The sequence below is a fragment of the Lethenteron reissneri genome, chromosome 15 (genome assembly GCF_015708825.2).
Source record: "Lethenteron reissneri isolate LAM-NWPU_2019-01 chromosome 15, ASM1570882v1, whole genome shotgun sequence".
Classification (NCBI taxonomy): Eukaryota; Metazoa; Chordata; class Hyperoartia; order Petromyzontiformes; family Petromyzontidae; genus Lethenteron; species Lethenteron reissneri.
Genome location: NC_083793.1, coordinates 4,302,825 through 4,325,425, shown reverse-complemented (window position 1 = coordinate 4,325,425; position 22,601 = coordinate 4,302,825). Strand labels below are relative to the sequence as shown.

At 47.7% G+C, this 22,601-nt stretch overlaps 2 protein-coding genes across 2 annotated transcripts in view; one reads left to right on the top strand and one right to left on the bottom strand.

Annotated features, from left to right (window-relative positions):
* Window positions 1–13,354, bottom strand: part of IL17RD (interleukin 17 receptor D) — a 93,040-nt gene extending 79,686 nt beyond the window's left edge. The window contains 1 exon segment of the mRNA XM_061551827.1: window positions 12,962–13,354. Within this exon segment, the coding sequence (XP_061407811.1) occupies window positions 12,962–13,138 (177 nt within the window). The 5' untranslated portion in view covers window positions 13,139–13,354.
* The window catches only part of CFP (complement factor properdin), a 261,228-nt gene that overhangs the window by 179,887 nt on the left and 58,740 nt on the right, over window positions 1–22,601 (top strand). The window lies entirely within an intron of this gene.

The window sequence follows — 22,601 nt, the reverse complement described above, 5'->3', positions numbered from 1 at the left end:
TGTTTGTATGTACGCGTGTGTCAATACGTACTGACACAAACGTGGATCGCGGCGTTCCAGTGCTCACACGGGGCAGTGTCTGGAGCCCGGTGTTCGGCCGCATTTCTCGGTCACTGGTGGAAATTCCACATTTCTAGTTTCTCGAAGTGACGACCAAATGTTCGACTTCCCATCAAGTGGCGTAGCCTAAAATCGTGGTTATCAATTTACCAACCCTGGAAGGATGATTATAATTGATAATGGGTGAATCGATGTATTGATAGATGATAGGATGGATGATGATTGATAAATTGGTGATTGACTGATGGATGGTGAAGATCATCATGCAATCGATGGATCAAAGGAATTGAGAGATTACTAGAAGGAATGAAGATGGATGCACAATGATTATGATATTGAATGAATTGATGTACAGACGGATGGATTAATGGGAGATAATGATGAATTTTGATGATGAGCTAAGTTGAACCTGGCAGGGATTTTAACTTATAATCTTATTATTGAGAGGCGTACTACTCTAAAAGTGATGATGATGATGATTAAAGGGCTTAACTGACAGCGATCAAAGACCTCACCCTCAGCTCACACAACCAACATTTCAGAACTGCATTTGGACAAACTTAACGAGAGCGTAGTTAAAGGGAGACAACTCAAACACAAACAGCTCTTATCTTGGAGGCACGTACCCAGGGCAGGCAGTGTGCTGTTTCCCATTTGTTTCCCTATCTCTCTACAGGTGGCTCCATTAAGCAGCAACGTGCACACTTACAGAGACGCCAGACTACGCCACAGGCTATGCGTGTCATCGTGAAAATATCGAGACGTACGGGGAGCATCGAGCAGGAGGAAGAGCCGCCTTCCACTGCCGAGTGGGGCTTTGACAGAGTCAAAGGAGCCGACAGTGCTGTAGCCAACAGATGCTGTAAGCCAGAGAGTGCCAAAGTTGCAGGTGTAGTTTTCGATTAATCATCCAACGCATTTCAGGCGATTCTGCAAGGCAGCTTTAAACTGGTAAATGGACACATTGGCGGTACACCGGCCAGCATAACACAGCAGTCTAAATTATACATTTTAACTGAAATTCGTCTTCCGACTGCTTTGATGTCGCCAGAACTGATTATGACGAAACCCGGCAAGATTTTCTGACCGTGGGGAAATAAATAATGATTGTTTAAAATGTTGCTTTTTTAAATATTTCGCACAGGTGTACTACCAATACGTTCAAATGTTGGAACCTTGGATTTAAGTCCTCGGGACTTATGTATCAGCAGACCTCTCGAATGCTCTAAAAGCACCCACCGAAGCCAAGTGGAAGAACAGCTGCATCTTGTATGCCCGCCCAGTGTTTGTAGAAAACAGATCTGTTGGGAACATTCCTTCAATTAGCGCGCGCGCACATTTTGCCACCACAATGCAATGCGTCGCTTCATTTGCATTCGGCCAAGTTCCACTGTTTATCCGTGAGCTTTCAACGCCGAATCATAACCAAGTCTACTCTGGTTTCAGCGATGATTTTTTTCCTCTTTCTCCCCCCACCCACCCCGCCCCGCGTGTGTCGCGGAGCACAATAGCGTGCCTGTTACGGTTTCACGTCGGGACCGCCGTGTCGCGCTTGCTCCGCGAACCGTCTCAGCGGCCAGGCCCGCGGCGATGACGACGCGTCGTAGCGTAGAGTTGATCACGCAACGTGCCGTGGCGTAGCGTTGATCACGCAACAGAAAATCCCGCGTCTCGGGCCGCCGTGGCCTGCGTCGGATCGGCCCGTGGCTAATAACGAAGACTTCTCTGTAAGCCGATCCCTTTTGATGACATTTGCCCAGCGGGCACATTCTGCTTTGCCCGGATAACAAATGAAACCCTGCTGCATTTTACCCCGAGAGCACTGTTACGTGCGCCAGTTTGTACACGCGTGCGTGTTTTAATTGCTGCGCTTTTTTTTTACAAATATTGGTGGAACTTTTTTGAGAGAGGGTCGAGAGAAGGGATTTATGTAAAAAGGCCGGCTGATCATTCGTAATGAGGATTAATCTGCTGATGAGACCCAGAGGGTCAAAACCGGTGCGGAGTTTGCTTGCTTGAACAAATGCTGCCGGATAATATTTGGTCTAAAGTTCAATAGAACAATGGACAATTACATTTTTATGTTGAGACACAGAGCAGAGTTCTGCCTATTGGGTGTATACGTTTTCTCCTCGTAAAGCTAAAGCACACAAAGGCATTGTTCAATATTTGATTTTAGACAAATGGTCACATCCCTTACGCTACCAACACGCGATGCAGGAGTCGCCAGTTTCGACCTCACGGCGCGGCAGGCAAAACAATGAACAGACAAGTTTGTTAACTCCCACTCCGCGGTACAAATTGGTTACACCTCACTAAGTTGATCGGCAAATTGTGTGTGTGTGTGTGGTGGGGGTAAATGTGGGTACTCGTGCCTCTTCTAAGGCACCTGCCCAGTGTGGAAGAGGAGGCCAAAATACGCACACAAAGAGGCCTCCACTAAAGTGTCGCTCCAGTGGACGCCTTCTTTCCAACAGTGCTGCGAGCCAGCAACTTGCAGGGCTGCCCCTTTACCATCTACTTGTCATAACGATAATAGTAATACTACTAGTAAGAATAAACAGCACTACATGACACCGTGCGCGCAGTACAAACCTCGCGCCGCACATGCCCGGTGTTATTGGATCGCAATCGGCATTAACCCCGGCACAGCCGAACGCTCACACGAGGCAGAGATGGAGCTGTGCGTGCAGAAATCCCCATTGGGGGCGACGGAGTTCCCTCCGTGCAGGGTCGCTCCACGTCAACGTGGAGACAAACGCACAGCGCCGGCAGGGCGAGCACCTGCCGACATTATTACAGGCAAGAGGAAATGCCTCTTCGGAAGACATGCCAGCGGTCCATTTAGCATTTGCAAGGAGGCAAACCCGTCCGCCCGTCCACCCACCCACCTACACACCAACACACCCGTCCATCCATTCCGTACACCCACCCCCCCATGCATTCCTGAGGAGCTCTGGCCCAGAAACAAAAGAGGGCCCACAACCAGCAAGTGCTGTAAAATGAAAGGGATGCTTTTTTGGGGACGGGGGGGGGGGGATAAAAACCGCCCACCAGCCATGCCGGATATCCACCCACCACCCCGCTCCCCCCACACCCGGGGAGACAGCGGAAATGGGACTTCTCCCCGCCTAGCCCCAAGGCAAGCAGAGGAGATTGTGGGTTTTGAGGTTTTATTTTGGGTGGGGGGGTGATCGGGCTTGAGGATGTCGTTCGCTCCTCCCACTGTTTTTATTTTCAGGGGTATTGTTTATTTGCCAGTGTTGGCACACTTTAACGCTGTGTGGGTTTTTTTTTTAAATCTCGCGGAATGTTCATATTTATTTTTTCCCACCATGATTAGCAAGGATTAAGTGATATTAAACGCGGCCTTTCTCATCCCTGCCAGCACACGGATCTACTCCAACCCTCACTGACCGGACATCTGTGAAACTACTGGACATATGTGATAATAGATGTATAGCTCATTAGATTCCTCCAGTATAAATAAAGATTCTGATTCTGATTGGTGTGTTGAAGTATGGTATAATAAATAAACATCACCAACATGGTGTGGGGGAGGGTGTCATCCAGTGCAGGATTGAGAATAGCTCGAAATTGTGTTATCTTACTATTTTTTAAAATATGGATGAGAACACATATACGCTGGCCACAGACATTTGTAACTGTTCAGAGCGGTTAGTTTACTTGGACAGGACACGTCACTCTTAAGGGACGATGATCGCTAGTCAAGAATAAAAACGGGAGCGGAAGGCAAAGGGAAGGAACGTGATGGGATCATGTGAGATGCTGGCAGCTCAGGGAGGCCTTGAATACAGTCGTTGATGTATCATGTCTGATGATGATGGTGACAATAAGAATTGCTCGGACAAAGGTAGAAAATACAAATCAGTAGACGAATCAGGCAAGGAGATATGCTCTCATGAAAGCGACTGAGAGCAGCATTGAGATATTTTCCACACAAAAAAGTATTTCTGGAGATAATTCACTTACACAGCAACAATACACCAGCTGTCTATCACAATGCTGGATAACTCATTTGCTGCTGTGCTGGACATGTTAATTCACACTCCGTCAATACGGACTGGAGGTGCTCGATCCTGCATTCCAGGACATTAAAACACGGTACAAAGACAAAGACCCCCCAATATAGCCTTAACAGACTGCTGGGGCAAGTGCTGTTAGCGAGCACCTTTGAACTCCGGCACGGCACACGGGGGGGATGGGTGGCCATCACCACGCCCGACCACCTTTGTCTCCCCAGTGGCGATATTTACACATCGCACCAGGTACTCATTTGATGCTGAGTCGACCTAGGGGAGGCCCAGGACCAGTTCAGATAATGGTCACTGGTGTTGGTTGCGAGCGGGAATCGAGCCTGAGTCAGCAGTTTGTAGCGCAGCGAACTGACGGCTACACCACCGCTCCCCACGTACAAAAGACAAAGACAAAGATACCCCGTATAGCCTGAACAGACTGTAGGGGCAAGTGCTGTTAGCGAGCACCTATGAAGGCCGGAACGGTACACGAAGGGGTGGGTGGCCAGCACCACGCCCGACCGCCTTTGTCTCCCTAGTGGCGATGTTTACACACCGCACCAGGTACTCATTTAGGGCTGAGTCGACCTAGGGGAGGCCCAGGACCAGTTCAGATAATGGTCACTGGTGTTGGTTGCGAGCGGGAATCGAGCCTGAGTCGCCAGTGCGTAGCGCAGCGCACTGACGGCTACACCACCGCTCCCCACGTACAAAAGACAAAGATACCCCGTATAGCCTGAACAGACTGTAGGGGCAAGTGCTGTTAGCGAGCACCTATGAAGGCCGGAACGGTACACGAGGGGGTGGGTGGCCAGCACCACGCCCGACCGCCTTTGTCTCCCTAGTGGCGATGTTTACACACCGCACCAGGTACTCATTTAAGGCTGAGTAGACCTAGGGGAGGCCCAGGACCGGTTCAGATAATCGTCACTGGTGTTAGCCGTGAGCGGGAATCGAACCCGGGTCGCCAGGTTCATAGCGCAGCGCGCTAACCGCTACACTACCGCTCCCCACACTCCCCACGTACGCACGCACGCACAGGCACCCACAACCCAGGTATGTTCAGGACTTGCCATTACCACTCAACTGTTTGTGGCTGAACTACATTGGGACGTATTCGGCTGTGGGGACGAGTGCTGTTAGCGAGCACCTATTACGGATCACAGACCAAGCCACCGTTCGTCTTCCCAGAGCCGATGCTTACACACGGCATCAGGTGCTTAATTAAGGTTGAGTCGACCTAGGGATGACCCAGGACACAACGTGTGCTTGGTCGGGAATAAAAACTCACTTTATCAACTCCGATCATGCCGACGACATCAACAAGCCCAGCCGATGATCTCCCGTCCAGCGGCACATAGTTTGGAACCGAGGTGTATTTTTTTTAATTAAGATATTTTAAAAAATTCCAACTTTTTTCGTGTTCTCCGAAGAGCCGAGTAATCGATCTGATAATCGGTGGAGTAACCGATTATTTAAGTAATCAGATTCCCCTGCTTCGGTAGAGTAAACGATTATTTCAGTAATCAGATGCCCCCTGCTCTAATTCAGTGACAGAACGTGACCGCTGTTTATTGTAAACAAGTGGTTTGCCTTATTAATTGCATTGCTTCATTTCAGCAACACATGACCGGATTGAACACAACGTGTACGCCCTGTCAGCCCCCTCCAGCAGAGCGTGGCACAGCTCTGGTTACAGATTGCGTTGTTTTAGAGTCGCATTGCCAACACGGATCTCCCGATGGCACCGCGGCTCACACACAACAGACTCTGCTGGGTTGGCTACGCTACAGTGGCGTGGGGGGGGGGGGGTCTGAGCTCCTCTGCTCTCTCAATTTGAGACTCCAGCAGAGAGAGAGGGAAGATCCCATGACTGAGCTGATGTAGAGATGCAGCGGAGAGAAGATGTACATTAATTTTCAAAATAAATTAGAAATGAACGGCAAGGATTTTGAAGAAGACCTGATGATGCAGGCAATTATGAGAAGGAAACTGGGACTATGTGGACACATGTGTAGGATGGATAACAATAGGAAAATTAAAAGTGTGTTATTCGGGAAGAATGTAAGCAAACGGAAAGATAGAAGACTTAATAGATAATAGCTTGACGATGACGTAAGAAATTTGTGCCAGAAAGATTTTACACTCCTTAAGAAAAAAGTGGATACAAATTACGAAATTTGTAGTCGACACCTATGGGCTATCTGCCAATGGATCGTGATGATGATCGTCACCACACTGATGGATGAAAGCCAACCCATATCACGTTAACCATGGGGTTGTTTGACCATACTTTATCGTGCTGGTCAATGCAGGGTGGCAAAGAGGGCGGATGGGGTGGTAGGACCAGTTGAGATTAAACTAAAACTATCTTTTTTTTATTTTACCAGGTAAAGTCCACTGAAATGTACTGCTCTCTTTAAAAAGACGACCTGGTCACAAATGATAGCTCAACGAAGTGGCTTTTCACGCAGAAATGTATAGCAGCCAAATACTCTACACACGTGTTTCTAACTTTGGAGGGAAAAAAACGAAAGACCAGGAGAAAAATCCACGCGACCACGGGGAGACATTCAAACTCCAAATATACAGGCATCAGGGTCGGGATCGAACCCACGGCCTCCTCCAGGCCAGGTAGCTAACATCTCGCCACCGTTGCGAGATGTTAACTACAAACATCAGCAGAGCACTCGATGTTTGCCATGGCTTAGGAATTGAACTCAGGGTCACCAGGTTCATTGCCCAGTGTGCTAAACAAACTAGCCACCGCTCTCTCGCCCCTCCCCCCCAGCACACAAAGCTAAAATTATAAAAACACAGCGAATATAAAGACTATAAAACGAGTTGCAGTAGACTGTGGGCAAAACAACACCGTGAATAACAACAGACAAATAATAAACAGACGAGGATAAGTTACACTACTTATTTTGGTTCATTAGCCTCTGACCTTCCGGTCCAATGTTTTCCCCAGGCATTTGTTTAAACAGATAAACTCTGGCCCGGTTTCAACTTCGGCAACATACTGCCGTGATGATGATCATAACATACTGCCGTTTACACAAATGCTGCCCGATGTTCTAGGCATGAGCCCTATACAAGCGCCATTGTACAGCAACGTTGTACAACATTTATTGCGAGTTGAATAAAAAAAAAACTCTTTTTTGGTGTGACAATAAGCTGCTAAATATTGACATATGTAAACTTTTTTTATTGATCAGCAAAACGGTATTGTCATGAAGATTTGCTGAAATGCACACTGCCTGTGAAAATGAATAAAGTTTGCTCAAATACAATTAACAAGAACTGAGGATACGATACTTAAAGACAGTTACTCTGTGATTCATTTGCAGCTATACATGAGCTATAGTTTGTGGCCAGGTCGCTTCTGGAAAATAAGTTAATACCTCAGTGGGCTTTGCCTGCTGGTTTCGTTCTATTTGTATGTGTTTGGGTGATTTGTTTAGCTTTCTTATTCTCTGCACCGCTGTCAAATTTTTGTATTGTGTTTGTTGTAACGTTCTAACCCGCCCCCACTAAACATATGTGAAAAAGAGCTTCATAGCTTTTCGGATTCCTTCAATACAAATATACAAATTGTGAGTCTGATTCAAAGGGCAGGCAACAGCTGCCTGCTCGCTTTGTGCGCCCAAATTTATATTTTTAAGAACGCATCTACCACACAAAGTGATGGGTAGCGTTATGGACGACTGCGTACATTTTTTAAAATCCTTTATATTAAGTTCACTTGCTTGCTTGCGCGCTTACGACCGTGCAAATCTTTCGGTCGTTTTTTAACCCACTTCCCGTGATCCAATCGAGCTGACATTTTGCACACAGACTCGTTGTGCGTGACAATTTATTTTCGTGAAATGTTTTTTCCAAAATTTTCCACTTTTTAGGAATTTTTTTTTTCATATTTAATTAAAAATACCAATGTGATAAAAATGAAACTCTTACTCAAGAAAAACAGAAATTAATAATAAATAAAACCGATGCCACGCATATAAAGGATTTATAGTGAAAAACTTTGTTTTTACGGGTTAATTTTTTGTCGTCGTTTCACCCTTTATGCAATAGGTAACTGCGACTCCACGTGTGATAAATACCACACGAGTGCGTGTACCATAAGCCTCGCTTTCACACTTGTTGTGTACAGGTAAACAACCCGATGTTGTCGTCCCCTGTCTGAGCTCTGCGCAAAGCTTCTCCGTTACAACAGGCGATGTTGTTCTCGAATGGGCCTCTTTAATTAAACATAGGATGTGACTCAACCGCATGCATTTGTTTGCCCCGAGACTTTCGATGGACATTTAGAATGCACGTGGCGTGCTAAACCCCCCTTTGTACTTGCAGACCATCCCTCCGGAAAGGGGGGGAGGGAGTCAATTACCATTTGTATAAATGGTATTCAGGTTAAAATAGAAATTTCGTTTGTTTTTTCAATCGAGTGCTGTTCAACGCAAACGAGCAAATAATTGGAGTGCGAAACGGAGTTTATACGTACAATGTAAACATCCTAATTGCTATATAATTCGAGTTGGTGTATAAGAACACTGTGTGTGTATGTAAAAGTGTGTGTATGTAAAAGTGTGTGTGTGTTAGAGAGTGTGGGGAGCGGTGGTGTAAGCGGTTAGCGCTACGAACCCGGCGACCCGAGTTCAATTCCCACTCACGGCCAACGCCAGTGACGATCATCTGAACCGGGTCCTGGGCCTCCCCTAGGTCGACTCAGCCCTCAAACGAGGAGTACAGCCCCCGGGTGCGGTGTGTGTAAACATCGCCACTTGGGGAGACAAAGGCGGCCGGGCGTGGTAGTTGGCCACCCACCCAACCAACCTCGTGTCGTTGATAAGCATACAGAGAATGTGTACTTGTAAAGTTCGTGAGTTGGTACGCGTGTGTGTGTGTGTGTGTGCATACATCAACCAGTCATCTCAGTCAGTCGACCCGTGGCAACCTGCTGGGTCTGCCCCGTGACCTCCTGCCAGTGGGCGTTCGACACTTCACGTGGCCTCAAGGTGCACATGGCCTGGCACAAGCGTCGTGGTGACGTCACCGCATGCAAGTAACCGTGTGTGTATAAACAAAGACAAAGATCCCCCCGTGTAGCCTTAACAGAATGTTGGGACAAGTGCTGTGGGCGAGCACCTATAAAGGCCAGCACGGCACACGAGGTGGTGGGTGGCCAACACCACGCCCGGCCACCTTTATCTCCCCAGTGGCGATGTTGTGGTATACACATGCACAGTATACGTAACGTACCATGTATGCAGACAGACGTTGTCTTTTGGGAGTATTTGGGACAAGGCGGTGGCATCACGGGCATGATCTAAAGCGGAATGTGTATACAGCACATGCTGTGTGGGTGTGTGTAAATGTTGTCTGCAATGAGGAGATAGACACGGGGGATAGAGCCACACACCGTGCTCTGCCGGCTATAGTCGAGACAAAGTAAGTTGACTAAGGGAATATAGTAAAATAATAAAAATAAAACATGATGAAATACAATTCTCACGACGTCTCGGCCACAACGCAAGCAGCCGTCCTCAGGTGAAGAACAGGACATCAGACGCTGTCTTTCCGACAGTCCTGTTCTTCACCTGAGGACGGCTGCTTGCGTTGTGGCCGAAACGTCGTGAGAATTGTATTTTATTATGTTTAATTTTTATTATTTTATTATTTCCCTTCTATGTGACTTTACCGAAAGAACCAAGAAGATGAATCCTGCAGTCACCAAAGCTTTAAATCGAAATTTAAGTTGTCTAACTTGGTAAAACTCACAACGCCGACTGAAATGGTCCAGAGTGAAAGGAGGTTCGAACTTGCTAAACCACTGCTTCCCTAACACCACAAAGCGTTATTACAAATATAAACACCGTCCACAACAAAGCCAGATAACCAACAAGCAAAGCCACAACTCCGGCGAATAATTTTTGCCGTTTTTTTTATCTTCGGGACGTTTTTGTTGTTGATCGCAAAATATTAAAACGATGGGAAAAAAAACATTTAAAATAGCCTTTTTTTGCCTTTCTTACAACAAACATGTGTTAAGGATGCTCCAACAGCCAATAACAGATTGTATATAATAATTACACTATGTAACACGATTTTTGTTCCTGGGTAGAAAGTGTTATTTTCAAATTGCTTATGCTTCAAAAGTACAGAAAATAGCGATTATTCCCTACAAACTTTGACCCTCCTTCTGAAAATGGTCCAGAAACTAGTATATAAAAAAACCTCAATAGTTCAAGAGCCACAATGCACTGTGTGGTGAATACGAGACGATAGGTAGGGGGGGGGGGTTCCTTAATAAATATCGCCACGAAGCAGCAGTCGTGAAGAGTCACAGGTTGGAGACCCCTTGTGCACTAGACCCATGGAAATGACGCTACGCTCCTCAATCACCGCACGGCAGCGTCACACGTGCGCGTCTGTACTGACTCACCGGCATTGTTTGTGAAGCACGTTTGAGTGTGCTGATGAGCGCCAGAGGTGAGCGAATCCGGTCCAGAGTTTGTTTATTCAAAGCAAATGCTGCAGGTTCACATTACCCCTCTCTCAGGCCAATAACACCGATATGATCATTACAGTCGGCTATGATCCATCAACTTCTGGATGAAGCCCCCCCCCCCCCCAAGACATCGACATTTCTCACGGTTCTGTGGTGTAACAGTCCACTTAGCAGCACCTGCACACAGATTGAAAACTAATTTATTTAGAACTGCTTTTTGTGTTTAGTTTATTGTCTACCCCCCCCCCCCCCCAGCACATTTCCGATTAACACGGTTGGCTATGTATGGTGCGAAAGAAGTTCAACATATACACACGGGCTGATTTCATCGCTCCATCTCACCCCCGGTGAGCGTACGATGGGGATGCCGCTCTATTAGTCGGCTAAAACTCTTGACAAATGTTCTTGACCATCACTTACTCAGCTCGTTCACGACGACGACGCTGATAAGTTCTCGGTGAATGTATATAAAGGTAGGTCGATTACGGAATGTCTCCTCGCCCATGCAATATGAATAAAACCCATACACGCGTGTTCAAAGCTCAAGCCGGACAACTCACACTTGCCGATGAGCGTTTACAGCTCGGCTCACAGCTTCTGCGCCACTACTCCACGTTACATTAGTTCAACTTCACAACCCCGAGTTCCACACAGTTCTTCTCCGCGTGTCGCATCCATCAGCTCATGCCCCCGTCTCGTGGCCCATGTTCTCCGAAAATTCAAGACGCGAGCCACACAGAGATGCGACTGTGGTGGCCATGCAACACGAACTTTAGAGTCGCGTATAGAAAGTAAAACCAATAAAGTTAGTCCACCACACTCCTTCAAAGGAGGAGGAATGGGTACACATCTACACGAAATCGCTTTCTCTCACCGTCGGGAGTAGACATCAGAGGTCGCAACCGGGTACCCGATACCCGTACCCTACCCGATACTCGGCTACCCGTACCTGGCTGGGTACGGGTAGCTGTTTGCGACCCTGGTGCGGCCGGGTACGGGTAGGCCGTGAGTCACTGGTGAGTAACCGTTTGTCACTCATTTCGGGTAGGGTACGGGTACGGGTACCCTACCCGACCCTGGTGCGGCCGGGTACGGGTAAGGAATCAAAACCCGTTTGCGACCTCTGGTAGACATCGACATTGGCATCTCGCTCCTGTACGTATGATCTAACTTTTTTTTTATTTTACCAAGGCGCCACTGAGCGATGTCAGCTCTTTTTCAGATGCGACCTGGCCCACAAGCGATAGCTCAGCAAAGTGGCTCATCGTGTTGGGAATTTATAGCAGCCAAATTATACTCTAAACGCGTGTTTTGTTGATTCTAAATGTGCAGGGGAAAACCGGAGGACCCGGAGAAAAATCCACGAGACCACGAAGAGAGAGAGAGAGACAAGCAAACTCCAAATATACAGCAGCAGGCGTCAGGGTCGGGATCGAAGCCACGACCTCCTGTGTACCTGGCGAGGTAGTTAACATCTCCTAGCCATTATGATGATGATGAGAGAGAGACACGCAGACTACAAATATACAGCAGCAGGCGTCAGGGTCGGGATCGAACCCACGACCTCATGTATACCAGGCGAGGTAGTTAACATTTCGCCATCGCACGCAAGAACAGAATCGAGTGAAATCCGAGTGTCTGGATCCTCCAAGACATTGATGTTAACTCCTTCAAAGCGGCGTCAACAATATAATTACCAAAAGTCCCTAGACACAATAGCCAGACAGACCCTTCTTAAAGTCGCAAACATGTTAACGAGATAAGCCACCACACGTTACCGCATATCAACCATAGTTAACCGATATAAGATCCTTGAAATATACGAGGAATTACTTAACGAGACAATTTAGCAATTATCGCCAAGCATTACACAGTAAACCGATATCTACAGTACCGCATGTTTTATATATAAGATACCGTAAACTTGATATGAATCAGTAATCTGATGCCGACTCCTTAGCACCCCACACGCACACGGGACGTGTCCACGAGTCCGCATAAAGTCGCGTGCCAAAGGAGAGAAAACGAACCGAAAAAAACATTCGCTCAAATTCTCACAACAACAAAATAGCAACAACACTGGCAGCAAATATTTACTCCGAAGCAATCTCATCGGGGGCACTGCATCCTCATCCCCGTCGTTGTGCGCGTGTTCGTTCCACCACCACCACCACGTTCCACCACCACCACCTTCCACGACCACCACCTTCCACCACCACCAACTTCCACCACCACGTTCCACCACCAGCACCACGTTCCACCACCAGCACCACGTTCCACCACCAGCACCACGTTCCACCACCACCACGTTCCACCACCACCACCACGTTCCACCACCACCCCCGGGTCTCACCTCCTCGCCATCAGCGCCGCACATCAGCGAGCAACCGAGAGGACGCGTCGCGGCGAGGGGGTGGAGGAGGAGGAGACGGCGTCGTTGTTGTACTCCAGCGGCGGCCGGCGAGAAGGCACCGCAGGCGAGGGCAAAAAACGTCGCCAGCAACACGCCGGGAACTTTGAGAGCGGCCATCAGATCCACTCCAGCGTTGCGCGTCGCAAGCCCCCCTGGTCGCCTGTAACAACTCCACCACCGCCACCACCACACCACGCACCCAGCCCCTCGCTCCCCGACTTGCACACCGCCACCCTCTGCGCGTGCTTGATGCTCACCGAGTGGCGGGCGAGCTCACAAACTCTCAACCCACACGCGGTCCCCTCTCTCTCTCCCCTCCTCTCTCTCTCTCCCTGTGTGTGTGTGCTGTGCGGTGGTGGTGGTGCTGGCTCCGTGCGTGAAAGTTCTGCAGCCGGCGAGAGAGTGGAGGGGGAAGGTGTGGGGGTGGAGCCGATGTGGTTGGGGGGTGGGGTGATGGCTAGGGGTGAGGGATGTGGGAGGGAGGTGATGCCGGGGGGGTGGGTAGGGGTGATGCCTGGGGGGAGGTGATGGCTAGGGGGGAGGGATGTGGGAGGGAGGTGATGCCTGGGGGGGGGTGATGCCTAGAGGGGTAGGGGTGATGCCTGGGGGGAGGTGATGGCTAGGGGGGAGGGATGTGGGAGGGAGGTGATGCCTGGGGGGGGTGATGCCTAGAGGGGGAGGGGTGATGCCTGGGGGGAGGTGATGGCTAGGGGGGAGGTGATGCCTGGGGAGGGGGTGATGCCTAGGGGGGGAGCGATGTGGGAGGGTGGTGTTTGGCCAGACGGAGGAGGAGAGGGCAAGGGAAGGAGTTGGTATGTTATAGAATCAGCAGAAGTTGCAAAAGTATGAATAGTGATACAGTGCCGTGGTGATCATACTACGACTGCAATTGTATTGCACCAGTATCAGCTTCACTTTGGGGCGGATGCGGATCTAGAAACTTTCCAAGTGCAGCCAGCGGTGAAGAAATGTATGTATTGATTATATATAATGTTATATCGGGCCCGATATAAATAAAACGAATATTCAACGTTGTTACTTTATGTTTTCCGGTAAACACAGTATCGATACAATTTGCCTTGCCCCATCCGGCCCCGCGAATTATTCATAGACATTTCGTTTAATGTCCATGAATGAATCACTAAAATAGCTTTTTTTATTTTACTAGGTAAGGGGCCGTCATATTTGAGGGGGGGGGTCTGACTTTTTGTGACGCCGCGTGACGAAGGGGGGGGGGGGGGAGTAAAAATCGTCCAAAATCGCGTGACGTCATTTATGGACGGCCCCTAAACGCCAGGTCTGCTGTACTGGTTGCAAGTGGGATGCTGTAATTGTGTGTAGTTAGTCCCTGGACCAGAGCGGATACTGTGCACCGTATTGGTATTACCCAACACAGCACAACTTTACTTACAGACGTTATTTATACGGCGATTCATACTTTAGTGTCTTTCCCCCACACCTCCAATAGGCACGGTTGGCTACGTACGGTGCGAAAGACGTTCAACGCAGTGTGGGAGCAAGCAACATCGGCAAGACTCCGACCCTGCTACTCCTACTCCGAACTACACATCGCATCGTCAGCCTGACTCAACAATATCCCTGCAGTCACGAAAGCTTTAAATCGAAATTTAACCGCCTCTACGAGGAGGGATTCCACACAACTTTGAGATCCTTCAACAAGCTCCGTGATAAGAAGGCTCAGCTAATCGAGTCTCTCACCTTTCTGAAGAGATGCCGCGACTCTAAGACGCTGTCGCCTCGACAGACCTGTTCTTCACCGGAGGACGGCTGCTTGCGTTGTGGCCGAAACGTCGTGAGAATTATTTTATTATGTTTTATTTTTATTATTTTATTACTTCCCTTCTACGTGACTTTACCGAAAGAACCAAGAAGATGAATCCCTGCAGTCACGAAAGCTTTAAATCGAAATTCAACAATATCCCCTTCACAATCCAGGCGTCATCGCGATTTTCCCATTGTGATGGTGGCTGAGATGATAATCACGACGATGATGTTTGCGGCAAAGGTCTAAAAAAACAACAACGGAGAAAGCGGTTCTGCACGACTGATGTGATGGTGATTGTCACGGTGTGACTGTGTGCTAGTGGCTCGCGACGTGTGTCTGTATTTTCGCGGGTTGCGCCGCGTGTTCTTCGGCATGATGTCCGACGTTTCGCTCCACGTGCTTGGAGCTACCGGTCGAGGAACGTCGGAGAAACACTTCAGAGGCCGTGCCGAACGACACGCAGTGACAGTGCAACTCAAAAAAGTCATATTGAAAAAAAAAAACTGTTTTAAAAACACGCTTTTATGAAATGAACTCGTAATGGCAGAACTCCACGACTCCAGGAAGTGGCCCCGAAGCTTGCCACAACGTAAGTGACCGTGGTGATTTACAGCCAACGTCAGTTGACCGTGGACAATTAGAGCCAAGCCGAAACATAACATGTAAAAAATATAGTTTAAAAATATGTTTTTATTTTTCATGATAGAATAGAGTGTTGTCATCAGTTTGACATAAGTATACCAAGTTTGCAGTCGATACCACATTGGGAAGTGGGTTAAAATTGAGTTACAAGATTTGAGGATACAACAACGACATGAACAACAACGACAACAACAACAGACAGAGTGAGTTAAAAGAAAGCGTACGGCAACGGCAGCGCGAATCTGCGCAGTTTCTACTTTTTAGTGAGTCACGCGGTGAATGGTTTGCATGGGAATCTGGATTTGAGTGAGGTCGTGGGGTATATAATCGAGTACAGAGAGTTGGGGTTTTTTATGAGAAAGATCTGGGATACAACTGAGACCTCCCCCCGCCCCTAACCTCAACACTATGAGGTCGTGGAAAAAAAGCTGAAATTCCTGACCACTTGTATTGGCAGTCTGACTCAAGGGCCCCGCATGTCCCACACAGTCTGTGCCGGGCTGTACAACAATTATATAAAAAAAGCCTACAACGGGGTTTTTTTTTACAGCCCGGCATGTATTTCATTAGTGACGTTTCCATGGAACTGGGGGGGGGGGGGGGGGGTTCCAGTGTTTCAAGTTACAACAAAATGCACTCCACAATAATGCAAACAAACACGGCCGGGGATTGGTTGCACCGTTCATTTTCTCTCCCCGTAACTTATATTGTGCGCAATCATCTGTAAATAAATACTGTACACGTAAAATAGGAGCATGTGGCACAGAGCGGAGACATTTAAGTAATAAAAAAATATAGTAATGTTTAAGGCTTACTTGGTTGGCTCAGAGAGGGCTGGGTCGGGACTGTTGAGACCTTGAGATTAGATTCCAACTTTCGGCCACCCATGATCAACAGATGTGAATTCATAGTCGCAGCCCCAGTTATTGCTGGCTGCATAGAGACGCTAGCATATGTGTCTGATGGGGAAATTAACATTTTCAATTAGATTGGCCACACGATGAAAGAGTCTTTTTTAAATCCTTTATATTAAGTTCACTTGCTTGCTTGCTTGCGCGCTTACGACCGTGCAAATCTTTCGGTCGTTTTTTAACCCACTTCCCGTGATCCAATCGAGCTGACATTTTGCACACTGACTCGTTGTGCGTGACAATTTATTTTCGTGAATTTTTTTTCTCCAAAAGTTTACACTTTTTATGATTTTTTTAAATATTGAATTACCAATTGCTTAATGGTGGCAGGCAATCATCTGACCCATAGGTGGCAGCCATCTCAAGCCAGAGGACGAGAGGACTCTAGCCGCCACGCATATAAAGGATTTATAGTGAAAAACTTTGTTTTTACAGGTAATTTTTATTTGCAGGCCACGTTGCTACAGGAGGACAGGTGAATGGACTTCAGAGGTCATTCTAGGATGTCATCTTCTGGGAAAAATCCCATGACACGGGGTGACGCGCTGGTCTGCGAAAGCTCTGAGCAGACGTCTTCATTGTGACACGATACAGACGATACGCTTGGCATGGGAAAGAAAAGAGTAAATTCCATCTTCTTTGTTCTTTCGGTAAAGTCACGCGACTTTACCGAAAGAACAAAGAAGATGAATCCCTGCAGTCACGAAAGCTTCAAATCGAAATTTAATATTTTATTATTTTTATTTTTATTATTTTATTATTTCCCTTCTACGTGACTTTACCGAAAGAACAAAGAAGATGAATCCCTGCAGTCACGAAAGCTTCAAATCGAAATTTAATATTTTATTATTTTTATTTTTATTATTTTATTATTTCCCTTCTACGTGACTTTACCGAAAGAACCAAGAAGATGAATCCTTGCAGTCACGAAAGCTTCAAATCGAAATTTAATATTTCATTATGTTTTATTTTTATTATTTTATTATTTCCCTTCTCCGTGACTTTACCGAAAGAACCAAGAAGATGAATCCCTGCAGTCACGAAAGCTTCAAATCGAAATTTAATATTTCATTATGTTTTATTTTTATTATTTTATTATTTCCCTTCTCCGTGACTTTACCGAAAGAACCAAGAAGATGAATCCCTGCAGTCACGAAAGCTTCAAATCGAAATTTAATATTTCATTATGTTTTATTTTTATTATTTTATTATTTCCATTCTACGTGACTTTACCGAAAGAACCAAGAAGATGAATCCCTGCAGTCACGAAAGCCTTTAAATCGAAAAGTAAATCACATGTTTTAATAGAAAAACATCAAGAAAATGCCCCCCCCCCCCTGTACAGTACTATATACCCGATAATCTTCTTCCTAGCGTTGTTCCCGCTGTGGCGCAGGGTCCGCTTTTCGGCATTGTCTTCTCCATTTGGCTCGGTCCAGGGCATCTTCAGGGGATGCGTTGACCGTCTTCATGTCTTCCTTTATTCGGTCCATCCATCGCTTCTTCGGACGTCCGCGTGGACGGCGGCCCTCTGGCTCAATACGCACGGCAGTCTTGGCCACTGATGACTCTTCACTTCGCATCACATGGCCGTACCACCGAAGCCTTGCCTCAAGCATCTTGTCCGCAATGGGGGCTACACCAAGTCGCTTCCGAACGTCTTCGTTCATGACACGATCCCATCGAGTGAGCCCGAGGCTCCATCTGAGCATCCTCATCTCCATGGTGTGGAGAGCTTGTTCGTGTACAGTTGTGGCTGGCCAGCACTCGGATCCATAGAGTGCCACCGGTCGGACGATGGTCTTGTATATTTTTCCCTTCAGCCTATCCGGCATTTTCCGATCACAGAGGACTCCGGTGACTTGCCTCCATTTCATCCACGCCGCATTGACTCGTGACCTCACATCAGTCGTGATGCTACCATCTGAGCTGATGGTGGAGCCCAGGTACTTAAAGTCCGTCACTTTCTTCAGATCTTCTCCGTCAATACTGATGGTGCCGTCGGTTTGGGGGCCACACTCCATGTACTCCGTCTTTTTGATGTTGAACCTCATCCCGTTTTCGTCCAAACGTTCCTTCCACAGGCGCGTTTGTCTTTCCACTTCTCCTCTCTCTTCATCTGAGAGGAGGACGTCATCCGCGTAGAGAATTGACCATGGAAGGGGCGTGTGCAGGTCGGCAGTGATCGTGTCCATGCACAGGATAAACAGGAGTGGTGACAGGGCCGATCCTTGGTGCACTCCAACGCTGATGGGAAATGGCGGTGATATGCCCACTGCACACCTGACTGCACTGGTGACGTTCTTGTATAGGAGTTGCACTATATACCCGATAATGCTCTGACAAAATGAGACGTTACATTCCTTTTGCTTTGTTAAGTTAATTTTCTCTTAAACGTAAACATAGCGAGGATAAGTCATTGCGTGGTAACTCACACTATATTGACCCCCCAGATCAGCGGAAGACTCGTGGGAGACACCTGACTGGGATTAGGGCTCACAAACTTCCGATTGTGAGCCAGCCACGTTGCCCATCATCGGGTGGGAGAACGTGAATTCTGTTGTTTGAAGGTCTTCTTACGTGCTCGTTACCTGACGATATGGAGTGGCGCCAGTGTATCTACAAACACGGATGAATGTTTTCTTTTGAAAGAAACCAAAACATAAACATCCTGAAGATTCAAAAACATTCCGCTCTGTTTGGTTGACATTTGACTGATTCCATCAACTTCTTTGTTGTTATTCTTGAGCATGAAAGGTAACGGCTTTGCCCCAGCTGAGAAGGGAATGTGTCAAGACACACACTTACGAAACGATTTTTTTTTATTTTACCAGGTAAGGCACACTAAGGTCTTTTTTAGAAGCGATCTGGCCACAAATGACATCTCAACGAAGTGGCTTAACATGTGGAAATTTATAGCAGCCAAATACTCTAAACGCGTGATGTTGATTCTAAACGTGGAGGAGAAAACCGGAGGACTCGAAGAAAAATCCACGCGACCAACGGGGAGAGAGAGACACCGCAAACTCCAAATATACTGGCATCAGGGTCGGGATCGTACCCACGATCTCGTGCATAGCCAGGCTAGGTAGGTAACATCTCGCCACCGTGGGAGTGCTGGGTGGACAGAGCCAGGAGGGGAGATTTAAGAAACGTGCCCCTTTGTTTGAACTGCTCCTCCATGAGGTCGGACCTGCGACGTCTGGATTGCAAGTCCAGTGTGATGACCATTTAGACGGCATCCTCATGGTGCAATTGTTGTATTCCCCACATATTCTTGTCTGTTTACATGGGAGTGCAATAATCACCCTGGATCTATTGCGCTGTTTCTGTAACTTAATTTTACTACGAATGCTTTTTCAGCGTACTTTGTCCACGTCAACTCACGTTACAGAAAATATTTTTTCTGAACTCTGCATTGTTTACGTTTGTGCACCGTTTTGTATTTCTTCGCTAACACAGTTGTTTTTGCTATGATTTCGAATCGCTTGCTTTTGTTCCGATTGAATTTTCTGAATCGTCGTCCACTACTTTACTTCTTTAATTGAATGCGTTTGTCATATTTGTCACCCAGCTCCCCTCTTCCAAATGGGACTATATCCTGGTGTTGTTCACTCTCACCCGGTGAAAAAAAGCACACTTCAGGCTTCCCGCAACACGTTGATGCGCATGAAAGGTGTCGGATGAACCGGCTGCGAATTCTGCCCAAGAGCGGTTGTTGATTTCATAAAGTTCCTCCCCACCAAACGCGAGTCTTGGGCTGATGTTCGTTGCAACCACGGCCCTATTACAACTTTACTATCTTTTAAATTTCACCATGGAAGGCATCACTGAGCTCCATAGCTCATTTTTCAGAAGCGACCTGGCTTATCCACAAATGATATCTCAACGGAGTGGCTTAACATCACGTGGAAATGTATAGCAGCCAAAGACTCTAAACACTTGTCGAGTCTAAATGTGGAGGGAGGGGAAAGGCCGGAAGACCCGGAGAAAAATTCACGCGATCACGGGGATAGAGATACACACAAACTCCAAATATACAGCAGCAGGCGTCCGGGTCGGGATCCAACCCACGACCTCCTGTACACCAGGATAGGTAGTTGACATCTCGAAATGATGATGGGCAATGGGGGCTTTGCACGATGTTGACACGAGACGTGACTTTGCGAATGGACTCTGGCAGAGACGAGGCAGCGAGCGGCAGCCTAGGGGCACATTCTGTCAAAGATACGGGAACCATGTGAACACGGCAAACAAACCCACGGCCTCAACATGCCACCAGTACGAGCAGCTTCCACGTGTGGAACAATGACGGCAAGGGTGCTCAGATATTGATATAAAAAATCAACAAAGGTAAAGGATCCATTGTATAGCCTCATAGGTTTGGTGGAATGAACTGGTGTCTCAGGGCTCGTAGCGCTAACCACATACATTGACATACGCAAGGTACACATCCAATGTGTTTGTAGCAAGTGAGGCTGCATGCATCTCCGATGCGCACGGTTGGCTACGTACGGTGGGAAATGAATTCAACATTCATGCATTTGAATAAGATAATTTCCTGTTACTTAAACATGCAATTCCAGCGAATCAGACCGCTATTATAACCCACACACGTGTGCACCCAGGACGCACGGGTTTGTATTGGTTGATTAGGCTCACCCCCCCCCTCCCCCCGTAAATAACGGTTCCAACTACACTCCAACGTTGAGCCAACGTTGCATGTCTACTGGGACAATGTTGTACATGCGTTTGTAATGACAATAGAGCCTGCATGCGGTGTGAGGGGACTGGTGGCCACGGGAGGTAATGACAGGGGAGTCAGTTGTGAGTGTGAAGGGACCGGTGGCCACGGGAGGTAATGACAGGGGAGTCAGTTGTGAGTGTGAAGGGACCGGTGGCCACGGGAGGTAATGACAGGGGAGTCAGTTGTGAGTGTGAAGGGACCGGTGGCTACGGGAGGTAATGACAGGGTAGTCAGTTGTGAGTACGAAGGGACTGGTGGCCACGGGAGGTAATGACGAGGGTATCAGTTGTGAGTGCGAAGGGACTGGTGGCTACGGGAGGTAATGACAGATGAGTCAGTTGTGAGTGCGAAGGGACTGGTGGCCACGGGAGGTAATGACAGGGGAGTCAGTTGTGAGTGCGAAGGGACTGGTGGCCACGGGAGGTAATGACAGGGGAGTCAGTTGTGAGTGCGAAGGGACTGGTGGCCACGGGAGGTAATGACAGGGGAGTCAGTTGTGAGTGTGAAGGGACTGGTGGCCACGGGAGGTAATGACAGGGGAGTCAGTTGTGAGTGTGAAGGGACTGGTGGCCACGGGAGGTAATGACAGAGGAGTCAGCTGTGAGTGCAACGGGAATGATCGAGAAGGGAGCGTGGTCAGGTGATGGAAGAGGACGGTGGCGTCTGCCGGTGGAGCGAGCATCCAGAGTCAGCGAGAATAATCGAGAAGGGGGGCGTGGCCTCGTGTCGGTATATAAAAGGGAGATGCGTGCGAGACTCGGGACTGTCACGGTGGGGGTCTCTGCCTGATGTCAAGTGAACGTGTCTTTAATAAAGTGCCATCTCAAGATAAGTGTGGCAAGTCGTCATTACACGTACGTGGAATTGTGTAATCATCGATTGGTATGTTGCTGTGTAAAGCGTTCACGTGACCCCTTCAGTCACTAGAGGCCGCTAAATTCAACACATTTCAGTAACTGATTCTTTTGTGACCCTGAATTGTTGAAATTAGTTACATTACTGGGGGAGTGGTGAATCACTGAACCCTCGATAGGGCAATATGACATGGACTGTTCAACGCTTATTTGAAACTTCATGAGTAAGGGAGGGGGGGGGAGAGACTTTAAAGTTACGGTCAAGTGAGTCATTTTGGCACCAGTAACATCACTGTGACCGCTACTCTCAATACCGTTCAATGTAATGGATGCAACGATATCACTTGAGCACCCATGGCAGCCCAAGTGAAAACATGTTGCGACGTTGGTACCAACCCAACATCTCACGTTTACCGGGAGACCATTGGACTACTGTTTTTTTATTTTCTTATTAGCAGATCCTCAAACTTAGTTTGAACCTGACTGAACTAAATACGGAAGCAATACTTACAGCAGGCACACGTTAAAGGGTCTCATGTCCAGATAAATAACACTTGTTATCGACCCCATGAAACCATTGGTTGCAAACACATTCCTGTGGAGGGAGCTGGTAGGAACGTTGGGTTGCTCGGTCAATGGC